Below are 26,608 nucleotides of genomic sequence, written 5' to 3' on the forward strand. Positions count from 1 at the left end.
GAGCGGGGGAAGATTTCACTGTCACTTCTGGCAGTCATGAAGCTGAGTTTGTGCATCCCAGCGGAGGCTTAACTAGAATGCAGCAGAACTTCGGTCATATTCCTTCATGTGATCCTTCAAACTCATAACAGACGTTTTGGATTCTAATCTAACTCAAATCCTATTAGGATGAACACCACCTTGGCTCTGCTTTTAATCTCTGATTTACATGTGTTTAACATTGTTTATCCTTTTGCTTGTTTACATCTTGCATTTCTGTTCCAAACAACTTGGGACTTCAGATAAGGAATTACCACAGCCTCACTCAATTAACGCACTCAGGTTGTTACAGAACCAACGCCCAGAACAGAATGGCCTCATTAGCTAGGAATGATGAGAGTTGTATCCTAACAGGTCTGGAAAATAGCAGGTTGGAGAAGCCAAACTATTTTAATGTGGTGCAATAAGAAAGAAAAGGAAACAAAAACGAGTTTTCCTGCTGATATTACATATTTTGATTATTTTCAGGGGCTCTGATGCAAGCTGGGATTTAAGAGGCCCTTCTCTTTTCGGCATACGATTATACATGTACGGAAACTCTTGCTTTTAAAAAGGTCTTTGGACTCCATACTTCGAATTTCTGAAGTAAGAGTGTTAACCGGGAGGGAGGGGAGAACAGTCAACGTCTATTGGACTGAATGTCGCTCCTCAAGGTTTAAGGAATGCTTAAGCCTCAACTCACACGTTCCCGAGGGGCAGCGTCCATAACGAGCTGCCAAAGCCTGCCTTGGTGTTGGTGTGTGAAACCAACAGCGGCTGCGTTTCCCCTCTAGTTGGCCCTAGCTTCCAGACTCTCCCTGGGGAGCGCCTACTTTGGACGAGGCAGCCGTGTGAGCGAAGGAACCCACTGACTCGCGATTCCTCGCATCCCATCATGCCCAGAGCAAGAGTGCGAGCTAGGGCAAAGGAAAAGGGCGAGTGGCGTCACGGTGGCTTGGCGCACAAGAGACGGGAAGGGGATCTTCGGGCGGCGTCCCCTTGACCCCGATTCAGCGGGGGTAGTTGACGGGGATCAGGAGTCGGACGGGACTTGTTGCTTAACTTTCCCCACCTGAGGGCCTTCCCTCCCCCGGATATAAAGGGGACTTCGTCTCCCCTAATTCACAGCCAGCAGGCGCTGGAAAGGACCAAGCGGACCTGCCAGAAGAAGCTTGGCGCGGGATCGTTTGCCTTAGTTGGCGAGGGGAAGGCTTGGGGCAATTTCTTTGCCTCTGCATGGAGCTAAGTAGGGAAGCCCATCGGAAGGAAAGAAGACGGCCGGCCCGCCGAAGTGGGTTACCCAATTAATTTGTAGAGTGCGATGCGATGCGATGTTTTCTGTGCTGAAATTAGACAGCCGAAAGTGTAAAACGAGCCAGGTCTGTGCTGTTCCGAATGAAAATTTATGATGCCCCAGTTCACTTGAGCGATTCCCTGGAGTATTATTAACACTGACTCTCCAAAATCTTCCCCAACTGCTTTTCTCCAAATGTTTGTGTCTATGTATTCACAGCTTCTAGAATTTCACCGCTTTTATGATAGTACTTTTGTTTCTTCACATAGAACAGAACATGCTCTTCCAGCAGGGATTTCTATTATTTATAGCACGTGTAAACTGTTCTACAGTAGCATAAGGTATATGAAAAGTTTCTAAGCAAGTCATCACTATTTTCAATTAAACAACATCAAGAAACAAACTGAGTCTACTTGCTGTGGAAGGTGATGATTTGTTGCACTATGTAGACTAATTCTGGTTTTGCACAACAGGCTCAGCTGTAAACTACCCCAACGTTTATAAACTTAGTAACAAAATTAGTTACTTAGTAACAAAGTTTATAATCTGGTTTCACACAACATGCTCCATGTAGACTAAATCATATTTTGCTTACAACCACAGAGTCACCATTCTAAATTTAGTAGTAAATTTGCAAAGCAGAGTGAAACTGGGAAAATGATTGTTGAGAGACAAATACACTGCTCAAAAAAATAAAATAAAGGGAACACTTAAACAACACAATGTAACTCCAAGTCAATCACACTTCTATGAAATCGAACTGTCCACTTAGGTAGCAACACTGATTGACAATCAATTTCACATGCTGTTGTGCAAATGGAATAGACAATAGGTGGAAAGCATAGGCAGAATGCTTTCAGAAGATCATCAGAAGCATGCCCAGGCATTGTAGGGAGGTCATACAGGCACATGGAGACCACACACACTACTGAGCCTCATTTTGACTTGTTTTAAGGACATTACATCAAAGTTGGATCAGCCTGTAGTGTTTTTATCCACTTTAATTTTGAGTGTAACTCCAAATCCAGATGTCCATGGGTTGCTAAATTTGATTTCCATTGAAAATTGTTGTGTGATTTTGTTGTCAGCACATTCAACTATGTAATGAACAAAGTATTTGATACGAATATTTCATTCATTCAGATCTAGGGTGTCTTATTATTGTGTTCCCTTTATTTTTTTGAGCAGTGTATATTTAAGGATAACTTAATCTAGATATTACTGAAAGATGCTAATCCAGACTTCCCTGGTCTGGTGTCCTTCAGATGTATTGGAATACTTTTAATGAATGTATCTGAAGAATACCTGGGTGCAGGAGGCATTGCTGATAAAATATTCTGAGATAAACTATTTCTTGTGCAAATTTAGTCGTGCCCCAGATACCATGTCTAGAAATTGTACTATTCTAATAGCCTCCTAAATTCTGCTGTCATTTTGAATCTCCTGTATGATTAGTGGAGTTAACTAGGAGAGATATGTTAAGTGGGCCAATTTGGCTTGTTTCCAAAACTTTACCGAACTCCAGTTTCTGGTCTGTTGGAAGTCTTTAATATTTAATATTTTTATTAAAAGTTTTAATCATAATAGTAAAAGATAATGTAAACTAAAAGAGAAAGGAAAAATAAATAGAGTAAACAGTGCAAGAAAAAATAGAGGGAAAAAAACCTTAAGAAAGCAACTTCCCAAGTATCAAAAAAATATAAACCTCACTGTCTTTATATCTCCTTTTAATTAACAAATATAAAATTCTTCGTCTCATAACTTAATTATATGCAAATCCAATGAGTAATGTCTTCTCCAATCCAACTGTCAGCAAAAAGTCCAAAGAGAGTCCTAAAATAACATTAAACATTGTAGAATTCATCAATCCATGTCTCAACTCTTAACCATAAGCAATCCACATTTAGAAAGCATAGTATAGTCACAGCATTCACACAGTCCATAAGTCAAAAGGCTGAAATTTAACATGACAAAGATGGACATTATCTCCTTTTAAGAGAACAAGCTTATAGACATTCCTTACTTTAATTAGAAAGACAATTAGATATTACATCTTCAGTCTGCATTTTTCCCTGGAAGTCAAAAATTTTCATTGATTTGTGATTGATCCAAAGGCTTCCTTCCTGATGGTTCAAAGATCCCAATATCAGGGTTTGATTCTTTCACATACTTAATCCTTGGTGGAAGAATCCACTCATTTAAGTACTAGATAGTTTTGCTTTGGCTTCTGCTATGATTCTGATGAGTTATTGCTAATCTTTTTATGTAAATTGACTGCTTCAGGAGTCTCCAAAGGATTTTCATTCCTTCCATATTTGACTATTATCTTATAACTTCAATTTTAAATATCAGGAGTACATTTCTTTTAGTCTAGCAGGCACTAGGGTACAATGATAGTTAATGTTCTGGGCCCAATTCTTCCTCTGATCAAGATAGGGTTGATTGACCTTGTAAAATTGGTTCATTTTGCGTTTCTTGTCCATCATGCACAGTCTCCAGACTTTATTAAACTGCCTTCCCATCACTCCTGAAAAAAAGATATGATGCCTGAATGTGACTGAAATTAAAAAATAATTTCCAGGGCTCAATCAAATGCTGAGCTGATTGTTATAATTGGAAGGTGACAAGTAGGTTTACTGAATATATAGTGAATGTACTGAAACTTTAATGTTTAACAAGTCTACAACTAGGTTGAGTTAGTAGTGAAGCTGATGCTGTTTCCTGAAACTCATCAGAAATGTAATACCTTCTGATTGATTTGTAAACTTGGAACAGACTTTTTAAACATAGGGTAACAATATCCCCATCTCATACAGTGCATGAAAGAACAGTTAAGAAAATCATTCACAGCAATTTGTGTGGCTTGTTAGTAAACAATCTCGGTACTAGGGAACATCCTTGAAAGACTGAGAGGGCAGCATGGGGTTTGTGGTTTATAAAACTGAATATCAGGTTTGTACCTAGGCAAGGACTGAATTAGAAGTTTGTTCTCCCTGAAAAGCTGCTTTCTCCCTTGATCACATCTGTGTTTATGAAATAAGTTTTGCCAATTGCACAACATCAGCTTTTTCTTGAGTAATTTATATTTCCTGTTGTGAACAGGCTGGTGTGACAGAAAAGATGTCAGAGGAGTGAAAAGCCACTCTGTGCACATGGTTCAGTATCTGGAAGTCCAGATTAAGCCAAGTTCTAATTTTGTTACCCAAAGGAAATTGCATCAGGATTTGTGTCCCTACTCCACCATCTTAATGCTTTGTCCAAGTTTGAGATCAGAACTGGGTTGGATCAACTGTGCAACAAATATTAATGTGCTAGAAGATAAAAGGGAAAGTGTGGCCTTGATTTGTCTCCTGTATGTATGTGGTTTTTAGTTTGTTCCTAATCCCTGATGTGTATTTTAAAATGATTTTTTTACAGGAAGGAAAATATTTTAAAGGTTTGTCTTGAAGTATAGTTACTCCAAGACTGCTTTCCATCCTTCTCTTAGAAAAGGTATTAACAGTAGCTTTCCTGCCTTTCTGCTCCATGACATCACAAAGACTTGAGGCAAATGGTTTATTTCGAAGCCCATAAAGAGGACTGAGGTTTGGATGTGAAAGAGAGCCAGGTGTAAAGACAGGTTCATTATGAAGTTCCATTGACCAACTCACTCTTAGCCTAAGTAGATCCCCCTGGATACTATGAGTAGAAGTTCAGGATACAGAGTGTAACTCATACACCAAATACAATAAATGTCTGTGGCTACCCTAATTTGAACTTGGAACAGACCTTCCTTTGCTGGGAGAATCCCACTCTTCATTTTGCGCTGTCTTACTCACCTTCCTGTCCTTTGTTTGCCAGCTTTCAAAAAAAAAAAAAAAGGATGCACTCTTAAATTAGGAGAAAAGGGGACTCTATGGGCTCTTCTTCATTACAAAATAAAGAGAATATACTATCTGGCCTGAGTCAGTGAATTACTGTCCGCCAAGTTTTGGAAGTGTAATCAGACCCCAGGTACTTATTAGCCTATGTGGTGGACTTGTATGAAAGCAAGAAAATATTGGACGAAAATACATACGTAGTTGGAAAAGATGATCAAGCAACATATCGATCTCAAACCAGAAATATTTCAGTTGGGTATAATGCCGGAGGGCTATGATAAAGGGACTATATAGCTAGTTTTGCATGTATTGACAGCAGTGAGCACAATATTGGAAAAATGAAAACACTTGAGGATGTAATTCAGAAAATATTGAGCTCTGCAGAGATGAACAGACTGACATTAAAAATAAAGGACAAAGGAGATACAGAATATTACTCAACATGGGATAGATTTTATGAGTGATTAGAAATAAGAGGTAGAAATTAGATAAAGATTATTGCTATGTATGAACTAAACATAAAGATGGTTTATAACTGTATGTGAACAGGATTACAAATAAACTAACATAAAGATAAATTAAGTTAAAATTATTCTGTTGCACCACTACTATTGTTATTACTATATATGTTACTATTTCTTTTTTACCCTTGCTTTTCCTCTGTAAATGATATGCCCTGACAATACACAGTATTCAAAATGTTTATGAATATGTGTGTGTATGTGTATGTGTGTATGTGTTTATATATATATGTATGTATGCATGTATACACTAGGCCGCCAGTTTTGAATTGTTATATTCCAAGAGGGCCCTGTGAGGACGCAGAAAATTTTTCAGGGGCGCCCAAGGCTCTGGGCTTTCAATATTGATTTCTGAAAAGTAGGGGGTCTAAATGTCTAAATTTCCTATGTTTATAAAATGAACATGTGTATTATGAGATACAGAAATTCACTGGCTTAAAATTCAGCTAGATATATACAGTTCGAGATATTTTAAGCTGTCCAGAAAGACGGGCCTCTTTCCTTTGCCATAATCTCTGCAAACACCATCCTTCTGCTCTATCATAACCTTTCTGGGTTTCCTTGGTTGTCCTTTGTTCCAGATGCCTATGACATTCTCTGATTTATAGCTAGCAAAAGGATATGGGTCCTAGCTCCATTCATAGAATTAGCGGTTGCTGTGGTGATAGCAGTCTCTCTTGGGAAAATAATTGAAGCTCCTTGGCACTTGCCCATTTGGCTAGGCCAGAAAACAGACCGGTTCCTAATTGGCACTGTAGCTAAGTGGGCCAAAGCAGCACACCAAGTGCTGCCCACAACGGAAGAGATGCAGAAAGAAGATTGCTGACTTAGCAGCCTGCAGATTGTTCTGATCATGGCATAGCCACAAAAAGCAGCAAAGAAACCACTTCCTTTTGACTTTACAGCATTGTCTTAGGACTCAGAGGACAGAAAACATCATGTAACACACCCCAAAAAGGAAATAAAATTTGCCCTTGGCAAATATCAGAAAGTTTTTAAAAAGTTGTGATTAGTATCTAGATGTTTACTATCTGGAAATTATACAGATGTTGGTTAAACTAGAAAATGGGATGGATGATCCTGAAAAAAAGCAATGACAAGCCATTTGTAGAATTGCATAAAAATATATGGCTTAGCCTCCAGGAAAAGTTCAGTTTGACTTTCCAAATTTCATGTCCTCTTTTGCTGGCGATGCTGCCACCAGCTGAGATTTGATTAAAGGCTACAAATCATCTTTGATATTAAAGCATCTCTTTTTGTGTATGTCTAATAGCCACCAGGAGAACTATTCCTTCTATTGAAGCATAGTAAAGTTGTTGGAAAGACAAATGTTACATGTTGGTCTTGGAAATAGGTAAGAAAGGAAGTTTCAGTTGGTGTGACTATATTTTTACTGCATTTATTGCAATATAGAAATCTTCCCTTATTGTATAATATTGATCTGTATTTACACTGATGCTTCCCCCCCTCCCCTCAAAAAAAAGTCTGGTTTCTGAACCTTAACCATTTATCTGTTATCTAAACCAGGAACGTATATTTGCCTGAACCTGAAAACTGTAATACTCATTGAAAGGAAAACACTACTTCTTAAGAAATCAAGTAGACAAATGTAAGAATTAAGTTCATTATAAAATATGTTAAACAGATAGTTCATAACATGAAAATAAATTTAATATAAAACGTTAGGGGATAAAATCTAATTTTTAAACAAAAAAAATTACAGATAAACCCACAAGTGGTCTCAGCTTCAACCCTCAGAGTGCGAACAACCGGGTGACTGCAAAGAATATTAATTCTTCCATTCCCCACCAGTCAGTCAGAACTGAAAAAGCTTTCTTGAATGAAAAGTGCAAAAAACAAGAAAGTCCAGTTGCCTTTTGGAAGAAGCACCTTTGAGAAAACAGAACTGAAGCTTTTTTAAATGTTGTATACAAGTTGTACAATAAATACATAAGAGGAAATCAAGATTAATTTAGTAAAAAATATCTAAAGTAGTCAGGTAATAACTCCAGAGCAATATTACAAGTGATTAAAGCCTTATTAAGAAAATTAAGAGCGCCTGGCAGCAAACAGGGCTGCCTTGCTGGAATTTCATAAATTCCAATAGGCAAAAGTTAGCTTTTACAAATGGAGCATTTCTTCAAAATTTGCTCCTCTTTCTCCAGTTTGAGTTGAAGTTACTGGAAACTTTTTTTCCTTTAAATTGTTTGTTAGCCTGCAAAGTAAAATTTGAACATTGTGCTTATTTAAGTTGTCTTTCTTATGCTAGAGAAAATTAGGTTCCAGATTGTACTTGGAAGATTGTACTTCCTACCCTCCAGTTTCAGCAAGAAACTGAAATAAAAATATTTTTGTATTTGTTGAAAACAAAATGTATAAAAATACTGAAAAAAATTGTATTGTGGATTTGCTCTATCTTATTCTCCATGAACTGTCTACTAGCAATGTAGGCCATGCAATTAGTGAATGACATTTTCAACAGAACAGCAAAGCAAAGACTTGCTGTGCAAGAGTCCCTATTAGTGCTAGGTCACACTTTTCTAGGAGAATGAAATCTAATTTGCTAAGCCTCCCCCAATACAGACTTGACCTAGATAATTGGCTCCATGCTTTGATTTTACTTGGTCCCTTTCCAATTAACTAAAAGAGAAAGCAATTGCACAGTGTTAATGAAAATAAATAGATCCCAGCTGTCCCACAAACCAAGGGCTGGAGGTGAAGATATGAAACGAAGGATATGCCAAGTTTAGTCCAAGATGCTGGAAACTTGGCACAGCACACTGACATATTAGGTGTGATCAAACTCACTGAGATTGTTGAGTTATCTTACGGATTGAGGTTTGTGAGAATAAGAATATTTGAGAAATATGACTCACTTTTTGCTCACCTGATGTTGAGCCACAATTGCAATAATTCCCAACCAGATGACAGGAAATTACAGGATTGCAGTTTAACACATCTACCAAGTCATGAACAGCTGCTGTTGGGTTTGCCAAGATTGCACTTTCTCATTTGGAGCTTACTAATGCAACTATAGGGAAAAATTAAATGATTGGATTGTGTGAACATTTTTTGTAGCTTCCTTCTGCTTCCAAATCATTAAGCTCCAGAGAATGTGAACATGAGGAGCCATCTCATCCCCATCTCTTAAAAAGCCTAGATAACATGTACAATTATATTTGTCCAATATATTCTTGTTTTCCAAATTAACCCCTTTGTCAGAGGCAGCTTTTAAGGCAGAGATGCAGCTGACACTCAGTCCTGAAATATTCTGAGCTGTAAAGCTGAAATTAGGATTTCCTGTTTTAATGGTTATTTAATATTTTAAAATCTGCTTTAAAAATTAGGTAATGGTTAGTTAGTATACTCTGAGTAGAGTAGCTTTTTAAAAAAAATTGGAACATCATCAAAAGTTATGCGGTATGAATCTATGTGACAGCTGCCCCACCAAGTGTAAACCAAGTCAAGGAAAGATTTATTGCCTACTTCTGCCTTAAAGGATGGGATGGGGCATGCTGGAAATATTTGCAGTGGTGCTCTCATTGGTCCTATTCAGTTAACACTCCTGGCCAGATCAGCTAATGAACCTGTCAGCTCTATTTGTGCTTCTGGCATCATTCAATCATATTCTGAAAAATTTGCTATTTGGAGAATAGAGAGACTTCATCCATTTTGTCCTGGAAGTATCTAATATGCCAGGTGTATTTCATGATATGGTAGCTATTCAGCCACCCAATTTCTTTAAAATATATATATATATATTCCTTGATAGATAGAGAAGGGTTAGCTGATTTTGGTTTTTCCAAATCTGATGGTGCATCACTGACATGTTTGGGGTTAAATCCTCTCCCAATTAGTTGCCAAGGTCAATTAATCTTCTTCTGCTATCCCCACAACATACCTTTTTTAGCCCAATTAAAAATATTGTGGAAACAGGACTATGATGACTGATTGCAAGAACTGAGAAGATAAAACACAGTGATGAAACAAAGTCAGATAAATGCAGACTGTTGAGGTAATTCCCCATTAGGAGAATGAGCACATACAGGAAGACGTAGTGAGAGAAGTGTTGGAATAATACACACACAGCACACAGATACACTGTGCAGTAAATGTAGGTTTTTACTTCCAGAAACGTTTAAGCAAAGTTCAAAAAACACAATCCAAAATGGGGACTTCTGGTTTGAGCTTCTTCAGCGACAAACCGAAACTTCGTCTCTGTGAGCCTTCGATCTGTGCTCACCGTTGGAGCACCCCGAGCCGGCTGGTTTCGGGGCTAAGCCACCCCGTAGAGGTGGTGAAGAAAGGGGAGACTGCCTGCAGGGTTGAGGAGAGCCTCATCTCTCCTCCCCAGCTGGCCATTACTCCCTTTCCCGAAGGCGGTTGTGGTGGTGGTCAGAAATGGCCACCACAAAGAAGAACTCAACCAGAGTTCAGAATGCAGATTACTCTGTATATTTAAAACATTCTTTATATAATAAGATAGTGGATCATCTGAAATAATACTGATTTCAGCATCATTTATTTATTAAATTTATATGGGTACCCATCTCACAAAAATGGCTTTGGGTTTCCAGTAAAACAGAATAATTAAAAATAACACTTAAAAAGCAAAACAAATATAATTAAAAGCACTGAAGAGCGCATTCAAGATCTTACATATAATAAAGCCTTTTCATGGGCTGTCCACTTTCACAGGGATCCCCAAACCTTCTGATAAAACCATGTCTCAAGGGATTTCTGGAAAATCATTAGGGTCAGAACCAGTCTCATTTGGAGTGGATGATATTCCACAGGGCAGGTGTCACTGCAGAGAAGGCTTACCTCCGGGATACTATCTGATGAAGCTGCTTAGTAAACAAAAAAATGTAATATGTCTGGCTTCCTGCCAGATTTGATGAGTCAAATACATGTAATTGGGTGGGGGAAGTGATCCCTCCAATAACCCAGCCTTGTTCCATATATGGTTAAAGGTCAAAGCCAGCACCTTGAATTGAACCTGGAAGCAAACTGGCAACCATTATAGCTTGCGGAGCAGACACGTGCAGTTTTAAGAGCAGACATAATTGTCCATGCCACCATATTTTGAATCATCTGAAGCTTCTGTATATCCTTCAAGAGTAGTTCCAGGGACAGCACATTACAGTACATATAGTCTACTGGGGGAATGATCAGTGCAAGGGTAACTGAAGTAGTTCTTCCTGATCCAGGTATGATTGAAACTGGTACACAAGTGCCACCTCCTCCTCAACAGGAGTCATGACTCCAAAATAACCCCCAGATTGCACAAAGGGGATTCTATTTGGAGCAATGCAACTCCATCCAGAAGCAATCACAGTCAATTCCCAGATCCGGAAGGCCCTAAAATCCAAGCCAATCAGGCCTGCCAGGGTTCAGCTAAAGTCTCAGTTCCCCATCCAGATCCCACCATCTTCCAGGCATTGTTTTGATGTTATAGCTGCTCTAATGCCTGTGATGAAGAATGAGGAAAGAGTAACATCATTCAGAAAATATCTCATCATACAAATCTTCAGAAAATACAGATGCTTAGCAAAACTGTTAGAAACCTTGTTATAAAAATGAAGGGATTTTTCCCAAGCGGGCTTTGCATTCATTTTAATATACATAAATCTATTTTTATGAACCTGTGATTGTGGACACAGTAGTGACAACCTGGAAGGACAGCAAATGCTGTAGCTGTCATATACTTAAAAGCTACTCATATACCATATGTCTAGGCTTTTTTTTACTAAGTTTATTAGAATTCAGTGGCTCATGAGTCAGTCCAAGTCCATTAGCTTTTGCTTCTTAGATTCATTATGGAAGTTGTTATTGTTAGGAATATAAGTCACCTAACAGCTATTTGGGTTAGAAATATATAAACCAGGATAAAAAATTTAAAACTGTATCTTTAAGAAAATGCAAAACTATAATTAGGTGTGGTTTCTCAAATGGCCATAAAATGGAGCCAGAAACCTGGGTTGTTTAGTCTGAGTCTCAGAAGAGAGTGTGAGTGTATTTCTGTTTCCTTCTGTTGGAAAGTATTGCCATTGCTCCATTTTTCCTAATTGACTGATATTCCTGGATTTAATGTAAGTCTGATACTGGACTGTTTTTTGATACTGGACTTTGTTACTGGATTATCTCTGGGTTGAAAACTGACTGATTTAACCTGTGAATGACTTTGGACGGCCTATTTTGAACTTTGCTTAAACCTTTATTGAAAGTAAAACCCTACATTTACTGTACAGTGTATCTGTATGCTGTGTGTGTATTATTCAAACACTATTCTCTATACGTCTCCCTGTACGCGCTCATTCTCCTAACAGGGAATTACCTCAACACTGGTTATGGGCCCAGGCCATACCAGGCTCAGATAACTGAGAGTTAGTGTGAATACACAATACTGTATACAGACAGCTGTTTACTGTTTAATTGTGGGTTACTATCCTGGTAAAGATGGCACAAGACACTTCAACAAGTCTATCACCGATAACCCGGTTGGATGGAACAAACTATGTTTCCTGGTCTATGAAGTGCAGTCTACTTCTGTGTAAAGAAGGTTTATGGAATGTAGTTCAAGACCCACCAGATGTAAATGCTTGGGATCCAGAAAATGAGGACGATGCCAAGAAGGTTGCTGACTTTAAACAGAACAACAAATGAGCTCTTTGTATAATTGAACTAACACTGAGTGACCAGCAGTTAGTCCATATTCGTGGAGAAGAGTCTGCTGCTAGGTGTTGGGAGAATTTGAAGAGGATTTATGTTCATGACAGTGTAGGTGCACACATACATCTTACACGTAAACTGTTTATAGCACGTCTTCTGAAAGGTGGAGATATGTTAGCTCATTTGAATTTCATGAAAAGAACTTTTCAAGAGCTACATGAAGAAGAACTGATATTTTCAGAGCTGCATCAAGTTTACATCATTCTTTCCTCATTGGATGAAAGTTATGATGATTACGTATCTTTACTGGAAGTCCTGCCCAGAGATAAACTGACATTGACTGACATAACTGGAAGGTTGCTGGAAGAAGCAAGAAGACGGCTGGATAGGGACCAACAGAGGAAGGAACAACCACAAGAAGAGGATTTGTCTTCAACTTCCTGTACTGTTAGGAAATGTTTTTCTTGTGGGGCTAGGGGACACATAGCTAGATTCTGTAAGAAGGAAAAACAACAGAACACTGGCAAACACCAGAAGGCTAAGAAGAATGTTAGTTTAGCTATGTCTAGCAATTCAACTATAAACCATGATTTGTGGGTTGTTGATAGGGGAGCATCGCAATGCATTACTAAAGATAGAAAAAGGTTTGTAAAGATGTCTACAAGTAAACAACATGTATCATTGGCAAATGGATGGAAGATTAAAGCATCAGGTGAAGGTACTGCATACTGTTCTTATATAAACGAACATTTAACTATGTTATATGTACCTAAACTGAAATTTAATTTGTTATCAGTAAGGGCTTTAGTTAATCTTGGTTATGTAGTAATCTTTAGGGGAGATAACTGTATAATAGAGAAAGGGTAAAAGTGTTACTGCTACTTTAGACAATGATTTATATGTAATACATGATGATCAGTTGAAGATGGCCAACTCAGTTTATAACAATGTTAAGCCACATGTTGAATGTATACATTTATTACATAGACGTCTAGGGCACATTAATTTCAAAATGCTCAAGCAAACTGTTGAATTGTCAGAGGGAGTAAAATTGAAACCTTGTAGCAAGCATTTACACTGTAATGCTTGTAGCCAAGAAAAAAGTAAGGTTATTCCAGCAAACAGACTTAATTGGTTTAAGACCAAAGAACCTTTAGAGGTTGTTTTTGCTGACATAATTGGTCCTAAGAAACCAAGTTTAGGAGGTGCCTGCTATATTTTGAGTATTATGGACCATTACTCACGATATGGTTTCTGCTATCTTATGAAAAACAAAACAGAAACATTCCAATATTTCTTTAACTGGCTAAGGTTTGCTGAGAGAAAAATGAAAAGTAAAGTAATTACTTTAGTTACTGATAATGGGACTGAATTTGTTAACAAAAGATTCCAAACAATGTTGAAATTGGCTGGTGTTGAGCATAAACGTTCTGCACCTTGCAGACCACAACATAACTCATTTGTAGAACGAAGAGGGCAAACATTACAAGCCATGGCTCGCACTATGTTATCTGATTCAGGTTTACCTGAAACACTGTGGGGTGAAGCCATAATGTGTAGCAACCATGTTTTAAACAATGTAGTAAATACAACAACTGGAGAATTGCCATTCACTCATTGGCATAGCAGAAAGCCAAATTTAAGTTACCTACACACATTTGGAGCTCCAGCATAGGTGCATATTCCCTCACAAGTAAGACTGAAAGGGCAACATAGAGCTAAGAAGTTATTTTTTGTGGGTTATGAGGCCAACCATAGATCATTTAGATTCTGGGATCAAGGCGCAGCTCATGTTTATTGTAGTGCTAGTGCAAAATTTCTTGAGCATGTTGGATGGGATAAACTGGAACAGGAATCCAGCAATGATATTATTATTATTGACACCCAAATAGTCCCTAAAGATAAAATCAGTAAACCCCAAATAGCCATTAAAGAGGAAGAACAGGCACAGGAGGAGGTAGAAGAACAGGAGCAGGTGGCACAGGTGAGTCCACCAGTTAGCCCTGTATTACCAAGATGTTCAACCCGAGTAACATGACCACCTGATAGATATCAGGCTAGTGTTGTATGCCAAGTGAATACAGTTCCAAGTAACCATAGTGAACTAAAACCGTATCCTGCTAAGGATCAGGCTGCTTGGCAGAAAGCAATGGATAAGGAACTGGAATCATTAAAAAGACTGGAGGTATATGAAAATGTTAAGTTACCACCAGGTAAACATGCCATAGGATGCAAATGGATATATAAACTGAAGACAGGTGTAGATGGGACTGTTACCCATAAAGCCAGGTTAGTAGCACAAGGGTTTAATAAGACAGCAAATGACTATGATGAGGTGTTTGCACCTAGTCTGAAGGCTACATTAAGAGCAGCATTAGTGTGGGCAGCTAAGGAGAAATACATTGTAAATAATTTGGATGTAGAGACAGCTTACCTGCATGCACCATTGCAGCACACTATATATTTAAAGAAACCTTTAGGTATTAAAAATGATGATACAACTGATTGTTGGAAACTGAAAAAGAGTCTTTATGGTTTGAAGCAATCAGGATATGAGTGGAACCAATGTATAGTTAAAGAATTAACTAAGATAGGTTTTGTAGCTGGCATGGCTGATCCATGTTTGTTTAAAAAGGAAAGTAATGGTATAGTGTCATTACTGTTATTATTTACTGATGACATAGCATTAATCACTAAAACTGAAAAAGAAGCTACTGAGATAATCTCACTGTTGGAACAGAACTTTAAGATAAAACAGTTAGGAGAAATCAAACAATATCTTGGTTTAAAAATAGATAGAACTAGGGGAGGATAGAAGATCTCACAGGCAGATAAAATTAACCAATTACTAAAAGGTTTTAAAATGGAACTTTGTAAGCTGGCTAAGAAAATGATGAGCCAGGAGTTTAGCCATAGTGATGTTCAAAGTCCTATTTTTGATAAGAACATTTATCAGTCCTTGATTGGTAGTTTATCTTATCTCAGTAATTGGTCAAGGCCAGATATTGCATACAGTGTTAATCAATTAGTGAGTTTTAACACTGAGCCAACTGAAAGGCACTGGCAAGCTGCTAAACGTGTGTTAAGATATCTGAAACAAACAATGCACTATGCATTGTATTTGGAGCCTAAAGATGAATTGAATTTAACTGCATATGCTGATGCAAGTTTTGCTACAGACATAAATACACGAAAATCTACATTGGGTACTGTTGTATTATTGGGAAAAGCATTGATTGGATGGACATCTATTAGACAGAAACATCTAAATTTGTCAACAATGGAGGCTGAATTCTCATGTTTGTCTTTACTATGTACAGATTTAGTTTTGTATAAACAATTACTAATTGACATGGGAATTGATGTAACACATTCTATTATTATTTATGAAGATAACCAATCAGCAATACAGATGGCTTCAAATATTGCTGTTAAGACAAGAACGAAACACACAGATTTAAGATATTTAAATGTGAGACAGTGTGTGCAAAGTAAAATGATTAAGCTAGAATACTGTGTGTCAGAAAACAATATAGCAGATCATTTTACAAAGGCCCAAGGCTCTATAAAGCATAAGGCGTGCTGTGAAGATTATGGACTTAGAATGTAAGGTTGTATATATTATCTTACCCAAAAGGGCAGAATGTTAGGAATATAAGTCACCTAATAGCTATTTGGGTTAGAAATATATAAACCAGGATAAAAAATTTAAAACTGTATCTTTAAGAAAATGCAAAACTTTAATTAGGTGTGGTTTCTCAAACAGCCATAAGATGGAGCCAGAAACCTGGGTTGTTTAGTCTGAGTCTCAGAAGAGAGTGTGAGTGTATCTGTTTCCTTCTGTTGGAAAGTATTGCCATTGCTCCATTTTTCCTAATTGACTGATATTCCTGGATTTAATGTAAGTCTGATACTGGACTGTTTTTTTGACACTGGACTTTGTTACTGGATTATCCCTGGGTTGAAAACTGACTGATTTAACCTGTGAATGACTTTGGACTGTCTATTTGAACTTTGCTTAAACCTTTATTGAAAGTAAAACCCTACATTTACTGTACAGTGTATCTGTATGCTGTTTGTGTATTATTCAAACACTATTCTCTATACGTCTCCCTGTATGTATTCATTCTCCTAACGGGGAATTACCTCAACAGTTATGATAGATGAAAGCTTTTTAAATGACCAATATTTCAGTTTTGTCAATGATTTTAGACCCATTTTTTCCCCTCCCCCAGTCATTACAGGGAATAAAAAAGGTTCAAATCTATGAAATATAAGGTTGGGAAATATCAACAGGTATTTCATACAGCAAATTACTTGGATTTTTTTTAAAAAAACCCTTTAACTGTTGGAATGAAGTCTTAAAAATACCCCACAGGAGCTGTTCTTTCAGCACTACTAATTGAAAACTCAGGGCTCTTGAAAATGAAAATCTCACCCATTTTTTTTAACTTTCTGACAACAAAATTTTTATTAGAATTTAGCCCATGCCTGCCCACTTCCCTATGTTCCTTTTGCCAGACGAGAAGAAAATAGAGTGTTGATTACTGTTATTTGTAATTCTTTGGAAATGATGCGATGTTGACTGCAAGCAGCATATGTATCCACAGTTCCTTGTTTGCTTGCTGCCTTTTCTTTCAGTATTCTAACAGCTGTGTGTCACCTTTAAAATATTCAAAATATCTCCACATTTGCATCCTACACATTCTCAATTTGGGTCTCATTTCACACCTTTTGTCTGTGGACAAATCAAAATAACTCTTAACTATTTGTATTCCAAAGAGATCAAAATGCCTGGATTTTCTTTTTAAAAAAAGCATTTGTCTAGTCTGCACAGAACCCCTGTTTATTATGTGCTTATTTAAAATAATGTCACTTTAATAGACAAAATTACTTTCAATGTTTGTAAACTCCAGCACAGAGCATTCAGTGATACACAGAAGGGGAGGCAATAGGGTTAATGTAATGAGCAAATAAATTAGTCATCACCTCTTTTCACAACACTTTATATAAATAGTTGCACTATAAAAAGTATTTATTGATGTATCTTGCCAACTCTTTTTCAGTAGATTGATGGGGGAAGGTACTTAACAAGCTTAGGCTTGCTGTTGGTTTGGACAGAATGTTACCCAATGTCATTTGTTATTAACATCAATGTTGCTCTAGAGATTTGCTCTCCCTTCATGTTGTGAGACTATTCATTCAAGATTAAGACCTCTGGGTAGGGAGTGGAGTAAAAATATAAGCATCAAAGCTGTAGAGTTTGAAACCCCTTCACAGACAACCATCATAATAACAATTGGTATGTTCTACTTCAGTGGTGGAATGCAAACTTTTTTACTACCAGTTCTGTGGGCATGTACTTTGCACTTGTGCGCACACGGGGCATTCTAAAACAGGCAATTTTAAGCTTTGAAACTTACTTTACCATCAGCATTGGTGCGTAAAACAGCTAAGGCACGGCAATCTTCTCTGCTGTGTGAATCAGCTGTGCCATAAAGAAAGGAAATATAGGACAGGAAAGGGCGGAGGTGGGAGGGTGGAGCCAACTGCTGACTGATGCTACCAGATCACCAGAACCAGTGTAAACCAGCAGCATACCACCACTGTTCTACTTGTACAGAAAGACTAAGACATGTGTGGATTGTACCATGGTATAGGTTCATTAGGGTTTTTTTTTAATTTTTGGACAAAGCATTGTACTAAACACTACATAAAATTAATTTCGTTACTCACTTGGAGCATTCAAGAGAACTTATGCCTATAAAGGCATGTTTGTAATGGAAAATATATATCATCCAATATAAGAAGATTTTTGCAATTTCTTTTGACTGGGAGTTAACATAAGAATATCTGGAAGTGTGTGGATGCTTCTTGACTGAAATTTAGAAGATTATTGCAATTTCTTTTGACTGGGAGGTAACATAAGAATATCTGGAAGTGTGTGGGTCCTTCTTGACTGAAATTTAGAAGTTCTAATTTCACTTTATTCTTTATTTCAGATGGAAGCTTATCTCTTTGGAAAATGTCTCTCAGTTCTATAATAATGGTGTAAATGAAGTATAGAGTCAGATATTGAAACATTTTTTTGTCAGGTCCTGCTCATTTATAGATTTTTCTCAAAAATTGTTCCAAGGGCACAATTGCTCCATTGCCATACAAAGCTTGTATATATCTGTGAGAGATTTCACTGAATACAGATGGTTCATATGAATTGGATCTGTCGTTGTGAATAAGGTCAGATGATAAATCACGTGTCTTAATATAGAATATTATCACCTAAAATCTTCAGCTTTGTATTTCATATCATTATGTCACTGGGAATAGTTGCAGAAATAAGTGACTGGGACATAGTGTGGCCATTTGACATTTGGAAAATCAAGTTTCTGTAATATGTAGCTTCTCCAGAATTGTACTTCCAAGGTGGTGGCAGTTTCCCACGGAAATGAGCTACTGAGAATAGTGTCCTTGAAGTATCATGGGAAAAAACATTAAAATAAAATTCAGAGCAAACTTCCTCTGAGGAATTAACTCTCTTTCCTGCCCTTCCAGATGGAGCCAGCTGAGAGCCAAGATAGCAGCTGGAGCAATAGTCTGAAATAGTGATAAGGAAAATTAAGATCTATGTAGAAAATGTTTCTTTTCTTTTTCTTTTCTTCTCTCAGTATAGTTTGGTTGTTAGGGAGGCATTGATAAATTCCTTACACTCTTAGAAGTTTAATAGGGTGGGGAAGGTTTGATTACCAGAAATGTTTAAATGCTTGGTGACATAAATAAGCATAGTTTTGGTGAGTCTGCCTTCCAGCTCTGGAGTAACTGTTTGGCAGGCAATACAGGATCTTGTGTATGAAAGAAGGATGTTTTAGTCAGCAAACATCTGGTGAGAAATACAAGTTAAATTTTGAATTCCTGCACGTACATAATTGCAGCCTATGAGGAGTGATAGTTGTATAGGTTAAGGGTGAGGTGAGTCTATTGTTCCCCCAGTCATTTCCTCTATTTTATATTCATGCTGGGTTGAAATACGGAAAGTTTTATTAGAATGAGTGGCAGGACAGATATTCCAGAGGACAGCCATGTTGACACAACACAACACAACAAAACAAAACAAAAACCAGTGCCTAGTGGCAGCTTAAATTCTCCGATTCAAGCAAAGCAAGATATCTAGATGCACCGAAAATATGACTCCTCTGCTGATAATTATTTACTGAATATCTGGTTAGATTTCAGGAGAATTGATAGTTTTTGCTGTGCTTAAATAAAATCTAATCCACCATCCATTTGAAAAAAATTAGGTTAGTGGATTCCACCATTGTCATAGGCAGATTATTCTGCTGCTCCCCTGCTTTGCTCTCTGAAATTCTATCTAATATTCACCCTGAATTATCTTTTAAAGTTGACCTCTTGCTCCTTGCCCTGATTACAGTTTTAATGGAGAATAAAATTACTCTGTTCTGTACTGATATCTTTTCTCACGTTTTTCTTTTGCAGATTAGGTGTAACAACTCTTTTAATTGTTCCATATTGGACTTAAGTCACCTGATAACGTATCACGCTGGTAGTTCTTTTTTTGAACCTGCTCTTTGTCCCTTGTAAAGATATGATTTTCAAAATTGGGCACAATGCTCTAGCTGTTAATTGGTTGAAATAAAATGGCATAGGAATGTTAATTATAAAATAATAAATAAAAAATACATATTGATTTACCTACTGTCATTGGAATACAGTGCTTCATGCTCTAAAGCATCTAGTTTCTTTTCAAATCATATACTGTAAATTCCATTATTCTGTTAAAGCAGACCAAGATTGCATAGTCTTCTTTGCTGCAGCTCTATATTCAAGTGGTAGTCTACTAAGACTCCTAGAATTTGTGTGTATATACTACTATAACATTATATTATAATTATATTACATTATGCTATAAAATATAAGCATGTGTCCAATAACAGAATCTTAATCCTGTAAGGTCAAGGAGATGGAGATTCAATTTCACCTTGGGAGGCTCTGAGTGATTTGGCGCCTCTCTCTCTCTCTCTCTCTTTCTCAGCCCAACCATCCTCATATGGTTTTTATCATTGTGTATTTTGCTTTAAGCTCATAGAGAAAAAGTGGTATATAAAACAAATAGTTGTAATATATTTGTTTTCTAGAACATTCAGAATATCTCCTTATTAGTGATGCTACTCAGAAACACAGTTTATTCCTCCCTCCCATTAGTGTTCCCAAAACATGTTATAAATAATCTTATTTCCTTCCTTTAGTTTGAAAGTAGTTCCTTCCTGTATGTAGAATGTAAAAATCTCACATTCTGGGATATGTTTGCCAAATTCTCTTATATCTTAAGACTAAATTCTTTCTTTCACACTTCTGTTGTTTGGGGACAACTTATTTTCTTTCCCTCTTGAAAGTTTGACAGCAGTACATTTGCAGTTATTTTTCTTTTAAAGAATGATTAGACTTTTATGATCCTTTGCTAATTCAAAAACAGCTGGAAAACAAATCAAGTTACATGCAGATTTGAGACTGTTAATCTCTGCTGGCCACCCATTTACGCTGAACAGCAGCAACAGAGCCACTCTGGTTCTTTCCTTTATGCAATGAAAGAAAAAAAGAAGCTGTAAAAACTTACAACCATTATATATTAATAAAATGTGTAGTAATATTGTATTACATACTTAAATTTTAAATAGTGGAATCAGTTTACAAAACAAAAAAATGGGAAATTAAAGAATAGCTTCTTTATGTTGTCCAAATTTATAAATGGTTCTCCAGTCAAGACTTCCACTGGTACACTGCTGGTTAAAATATTTTGGAATATAGAAAGAGATTAAAAACAAAATTCAGGCCATTACATAATTAATGGAGAATAGGCATTCTCCAAACTTTGTAGCAGAATCTTTTGTGTGCTATCATAAAAGTATGCAATACCCATTTCTTTTTGCCAACTCTTAATTTGTGAAATGCATGTACTTATGTACAATATCTTCTGCCTGGATGAGATCTGTCATAGTGCATGACTACAACATATGAATCAGTCCTACATATTGATTATAACAATTACTAAACCTATTTCAATTCTGTAACTTATTGAAAAGAGGAAAATGAGGATAAATGGTGTGGCAACAGAAGGAGATAGTAGAATAGGAGAAGACAAGAAATATAAAGATCTGAAAAATGAAACTGAGAGATGATGGCATAAATTCACCATAATGGTCCAGTGGTTATCAGCACAGTGGGTGCTATGCCAAAATATTCTGTACAGCACCTATAAAATCTGCACATTGACAATTTTTTTAATCTACCATTGCACAGCCACATTGCTTGGATCTGCACATATATTATACCAGTATATGACAACATTCTAGGTTCTTGGGAAGAACTTGATATGAATGAAGGCCAATAGCTAAAGACTTGGCAGTTGTGATTTCACATTGTTGTGAACAGATAATAATTCCTTAATAATTCATAGGTCCTTGGTTAGGACTTGAATTATCAAGTTGCAACATGTGTTAGACTTTAAATCTAATTGTAAATTATCTACACATAGTAATAGTCTATTTTCAAACATTGATTCCCTCATGTTAATTTAGTATGATCATAAAGAAACCACATTTAGCATGCTGTTACCCAAATGGAATATTACTTCTTTACATAATGCAGTTCAGTTTATAAACCACTGGAACAGTTTACCAATAGTTTTATAGAGAAGTATTAGTTTCTTATATCTTCTATTTATCATACTAAATTACATAGTAACTAGGTTTGATTTGTTTTTCAACCAAATAGGAGTAAATCTATTGTATTAATTTGATTAATTGGATAAATGTCAGGAAAAGGTTGATATGTTTGTAAAATTGAAGAATAATGGAACTGACAGTTTGAGAGAAATCAATAAGCCATATTAAATTTGATTTAAAATGACCTTTATTTATTGAAATAGTTCAAATTCAAATATTTATTGGCAATTCATCTTTTACTGAAAAGCTTAATATTTTTAAAAGACTCTATAGCCTTAAAACATGATTTCCCCATAATATTGTTTAAAGGGTAAATAAAAGCACTAAGAGCTAATAGCATGTTAAATTTAGCATACCCCCAAAACTATTTTTATTGTCTAAGATGGTGCGCTTGATTTCAGTATTATGTAGACAGAAAACAGCAATTTCAGTGTTACCCAGCTAGCAATCTTTTGTCTTATTGGTAAGTAATATGAAAAGGTAAAAGTAAAACGAACTTTTAAAAGGATGGAAAGATTTTCACTTGCAGCTGTACACACCCTTGTGCTGAACAGGTTCGGCTTTGAAGCTCCAGACTTAATATGCTTTGATTTGTGTTTTCTCAGATTGACCTTCCTCCATCCAAGTTTTGCTGATGATGAATGGAACAGCCAATGTGAATGCAGCTGGGCGCAGCCATTATGCCTCCTCTATACCTATTCCCAGAGCTGCATCTCATAGCAAGATACACACTCTGGCAGCATCTCCTAAACTGCCCCCTAAACAGAACTGTGTGGGAGCATATTCCTCACCAAGGATAGCATCTCCCATGATAGGGAAGGCACAGGGAAGCTCAAGCTATGGAGCTCCTAAAGGGTCAAAGCAGAAGCTCATGGTTAAGGCTGCAGCTGCTGCAAATCCTAGACCAGAGAAAACAGACATATCTGGGAGCCATGATGAGACAGAGGAAATGGACTCTAGCCTCAGTTCTGGTTTAGTGTCTGGCTACAGTAACCCCGGGGGCTTACCAAAGGCCAATTCCAGGCCCACCAAGATAGTGAAGAAAGCTGTTATTCAGACAACTGAAAAAATAAAGAACACCTCTAAACAAGGTGAAAGTAACAACAGCCTTGTTGCTGTGAAGGTCCTTGGAAAACCCAGCACACCTGCTGAATCTGCAAAGACCACTCATCTGCCAGGGAAGAGCCCTTCATATCTCAACCTACATAATGAGACATTAATGACAAAGACTTCAGAGGGATCTACCACAAAGAGGCCTCAGAGCTGTCCAGCAAAAGGTCAATCAGCCTCAGAAGTCAACTGGAAGGAAAATGGGACATCCAAGCAAGAAGATAATCTTCAAACAATCTCACTGGATACAAGCAATCTTAATAAGGGACCTGTGTTACATACAGCACCCATTAGTTTTTCTTCTCTGCCACAGCACAACCATCCCATTATGGCCACTGTTGCCCCTTTTCATTATCGGTAAGCGTCACTCAGTATGTATTCCTAGATATATCTTTCTAAGGATATATCTTCTTGTTTATTAATTATATTTTTATTCTTCCTTTATTATTTGAATAAAGTATAGGTGAATAGAGAAAAAATCTAACTCTGCTTTCCATTTTCCAAATATTGCTAAATAAGAGACATCATAGGATACATATCATCCTTTTAGCCCTAGTTTTCTTGAGAAAGTTTAGCACTTGAATGCTACAAAAAAAAAATTTATGAACCAAGGTGGGAGAAGAACAACTCCATTTTTAGACTCTAGCACTAAAAACAAGCTATCACTTAGGGCCAAATTCATTAACACAGTGAGACTTGTTAAGAATTTGATTTGAATAGATCTACACAGACAAGCGCTTGTAGCAAAATTGTTTTATTGCTTCACCGGGTTCTCAGATAGCATTATTGCCTGACCATTGTAGATAGCTTGCTGTGGCATCCTGATGGCATATTGGATTATATGCTCATGGAGATATATGTGTATCATAACAATTTCAGAATTGCTCTGATAGATGCCAACAGCTGTCATATGCCAGTGTTAGTTCATTTAACTAAAACATTTACTGCACTCATTACATGTGATATGTGAGTTTGGGTCATGTGATTTGGCACCTTAGGTCAAAGAAATTGCTTCCTCCTAAAAGAACCTGGCCTTTGCTTTATTAAGGTGTTAGGCAAAAGACAGAATTATGGTTTAATAATTATAACCCTTCTGTGCATTATGTTAAGATAGTTGGAGATATATAATACGCCTATGCAAATTGGGTCCACTCCCATTTGAATTGTTGATTTAGGTTGGCAAGTTGATCTGACTGAAATTAACAAGTTAATTTGGAAAATTAGTCTAATTCAATTTGGATGTCCAAATCAAATAATCAGACTCTTAATAATTTGATCTGAACCCATGTGCGCATATATAAAAAGGGCCTGAATTGGTCTGAATTGAATTGATTAAGAGGTGTCTGTTTTGATTTGAAATAAATCATTACTTCAGTTTGAAAATTTGATTTGATGACTCAGGGAATTTCCTTCAGACTGTTTACAAATTCAAAATTTGCCCAGCCCTGATACATTATGGATGCAAAGAGAAATTGATTGGTTGTGCTTTTTCTGCCTACCAGGTGTCAGGGTGAGAAAGAGAAGAGCAGCCTTCCTCAGAAAGAAGAGACATGTGATGTGCAGCAGCCCAGCCCTCTTGAAGGGCCTGAGCGCACCCTGAGAGGCACGAGTAAGTAAAAAGATGGGATCACTCTCTTTAGTGGGGCCAGTGGCTCAGAATCCATGACACATGGATGTGAAAGAAAGTGGATCTGCTTTGGAGTGCTGCATATAGGATGCAACTACCTGTCTTAAAGCAGTAGCCACATGCACCAGTCTTCTTGGACCCTGACATTTGTGAACTGATTGGTGGGGGAGAATTTCTAATAGTCATTTTCCATTATCCAATACTGTTCTTCCTTCAGCTTTGAACTGGGGCTTTGGGTGCAAAGCAAGAAACCTCAGACCCGCCGAATATTGATTACACAGTATATTCTGAAACCCAGTATAATGGTAGTCTATTATTACCACCAAGGTAGCTGATTGATTAGTCTTGATAAGGTTAGGAGAATGACACTGAAACTTCTTGAACTGAGCTGAAAATACTTGACTAAACCAGAATAGGTTCTTTTATTTTGTATGGCATAACAGAATACAGCATATTCATGCTACTTTTTCTTGCTGGGGGATCCTTGTGAGGTCCAGCAGCAAGAATGTGCAAATGATTTAGTTGTGACAAAGTCATGTTGCCTGGCTGGGATGCACCATGAGGAGGCTAGTCTACATTGCACTTCACCAGAATAGGTTCCACAGAGTGAAAGAAGAGAGATCGGTGTTTTCAGAAATAGAATTCACAGTCTGGGATTCTCTCTGCATAGTGCCTGAATGCGTATGCAGACAGTCCTAACCTAATGGTGGCAATTGGGACCAAAAACTCCATTACCAACCACAGCAGTCACTAAGCAGAAACCACATGATTGCAATTGGCTTATGACCTCACTCCCACTTGGTCATTAAGCAAGTCACTGCAGTCGTTAAGTGAAACATCACATGACTGGGACTTATGATTTTATTTCTACCATCTCTCTACTTAACTCTGCTTGCTGCAAGCAAGTTGCAAAGCACACAAATGGCAATCACATCATTGCAGTAGTCACTGCAGTAGTCACAAATGCAAGGATTGGTCATAAGCTATTTTTTTCTTTTGCATCATTGTAATTTTGAATGGTCACTAAACAGCAGAGTTGATAAGCAAAAACTACCTATAAATATTTTCCCCATCGCAGTTTTTCAGTTTTAAGTAAGACTAATATTCAAACAAATAACCAAAATCTATCCCATGATGTATCAACTGTTACAGATACTGCTGTATTATAATTTCTCTTTGAAAATCTTTTTAAAGTAGACAAAGATTATGATTATTACCTCTTGTTTTAAGTACTTTGCTATTTATCTTTGTGGTAATAAAGAGTGGGTCATGCGTTTTGGAAGTGGTTAAATAAAGTGGAATTGGGAGTGAGATTCAGAAGATCAGATAAGGGAAAAGAATCTACATTTTGGGGAGGTGAGTAGGAAACAACTGTTAAACACAGTGTTGGGGGTGTTACTTCTGCATAGCTGGAAATGGGATAACATGTTTGACAAATACCCTTTTTATGACTGGGCTTGGCACTCTTACAGAAAAGTATTATATCCGGTGTTTAAGATCAGATTCTGAAAATACGATCAGAATTGTAAGAAAACATTTTAACAATCAAATGAAGGCTTAACTACATATACATCTTCTCTTCTTCCAATGTTTTATTTTTAAAGCTGAAAGCAGCTATGAGCTTGTATTCTTGCAGGGAACTGATGTGAAGAAAGATTCTTTAACTCTTTTACATGATGGCTTAAAATATTCTTTTCCTATCTCACAATCTCTTTTTCCAATTTTATTGGTAAATTGGGAGATGTATTTTAAAGAGACTATGTTCTGAT

General features: G+C 37.0%; 1 protein-coding gene across 2 annotated transcripts in view; it reads left to right on the top strand.

The window, feature by feature from the left end:
* Window positions 1-26,608, top strand: part of NAV1 (neuron navigator 1) — a 249,009-nt gene that overhangs the window by 26,197 nt on the left and 196,204 nt on the right. For both annotated transcript variants that reach the window (XM_026713013.2, XM_026713016.2), the window contains exons 2-3: window positions 22,708-23,569; window positions 24,715-24,821. In XM_026713013.2, coding sequence (XP_026568798.1) covers window positions 22,737-23,569; window positions 24,715-24,821 — 940 coding nt within the window. In that variant the 5' untranslated portion in view covers window positions 22,708-22,736. The remainder of the gene's footprint in view (window positions 1-22,707; window positions 23,570-24,714; window positions 24,822-26,608) is intronic.

The sequence above is a fragment of the Pseudonaja textilis genome, chromosome 3 (assembly GCF_049901715.1).
Source record: "Pseudonaja textilis isolate UNSWEBS1 chromosome 3, rPseTex1.2, whole genome shotgun sequence".
Lineage (NCBI taxonomy): Eukaryota > Metazoa > Chordata > Lepidosauria > Squamata > Elapidae > Pseudonaja > Pseudonaja textilis.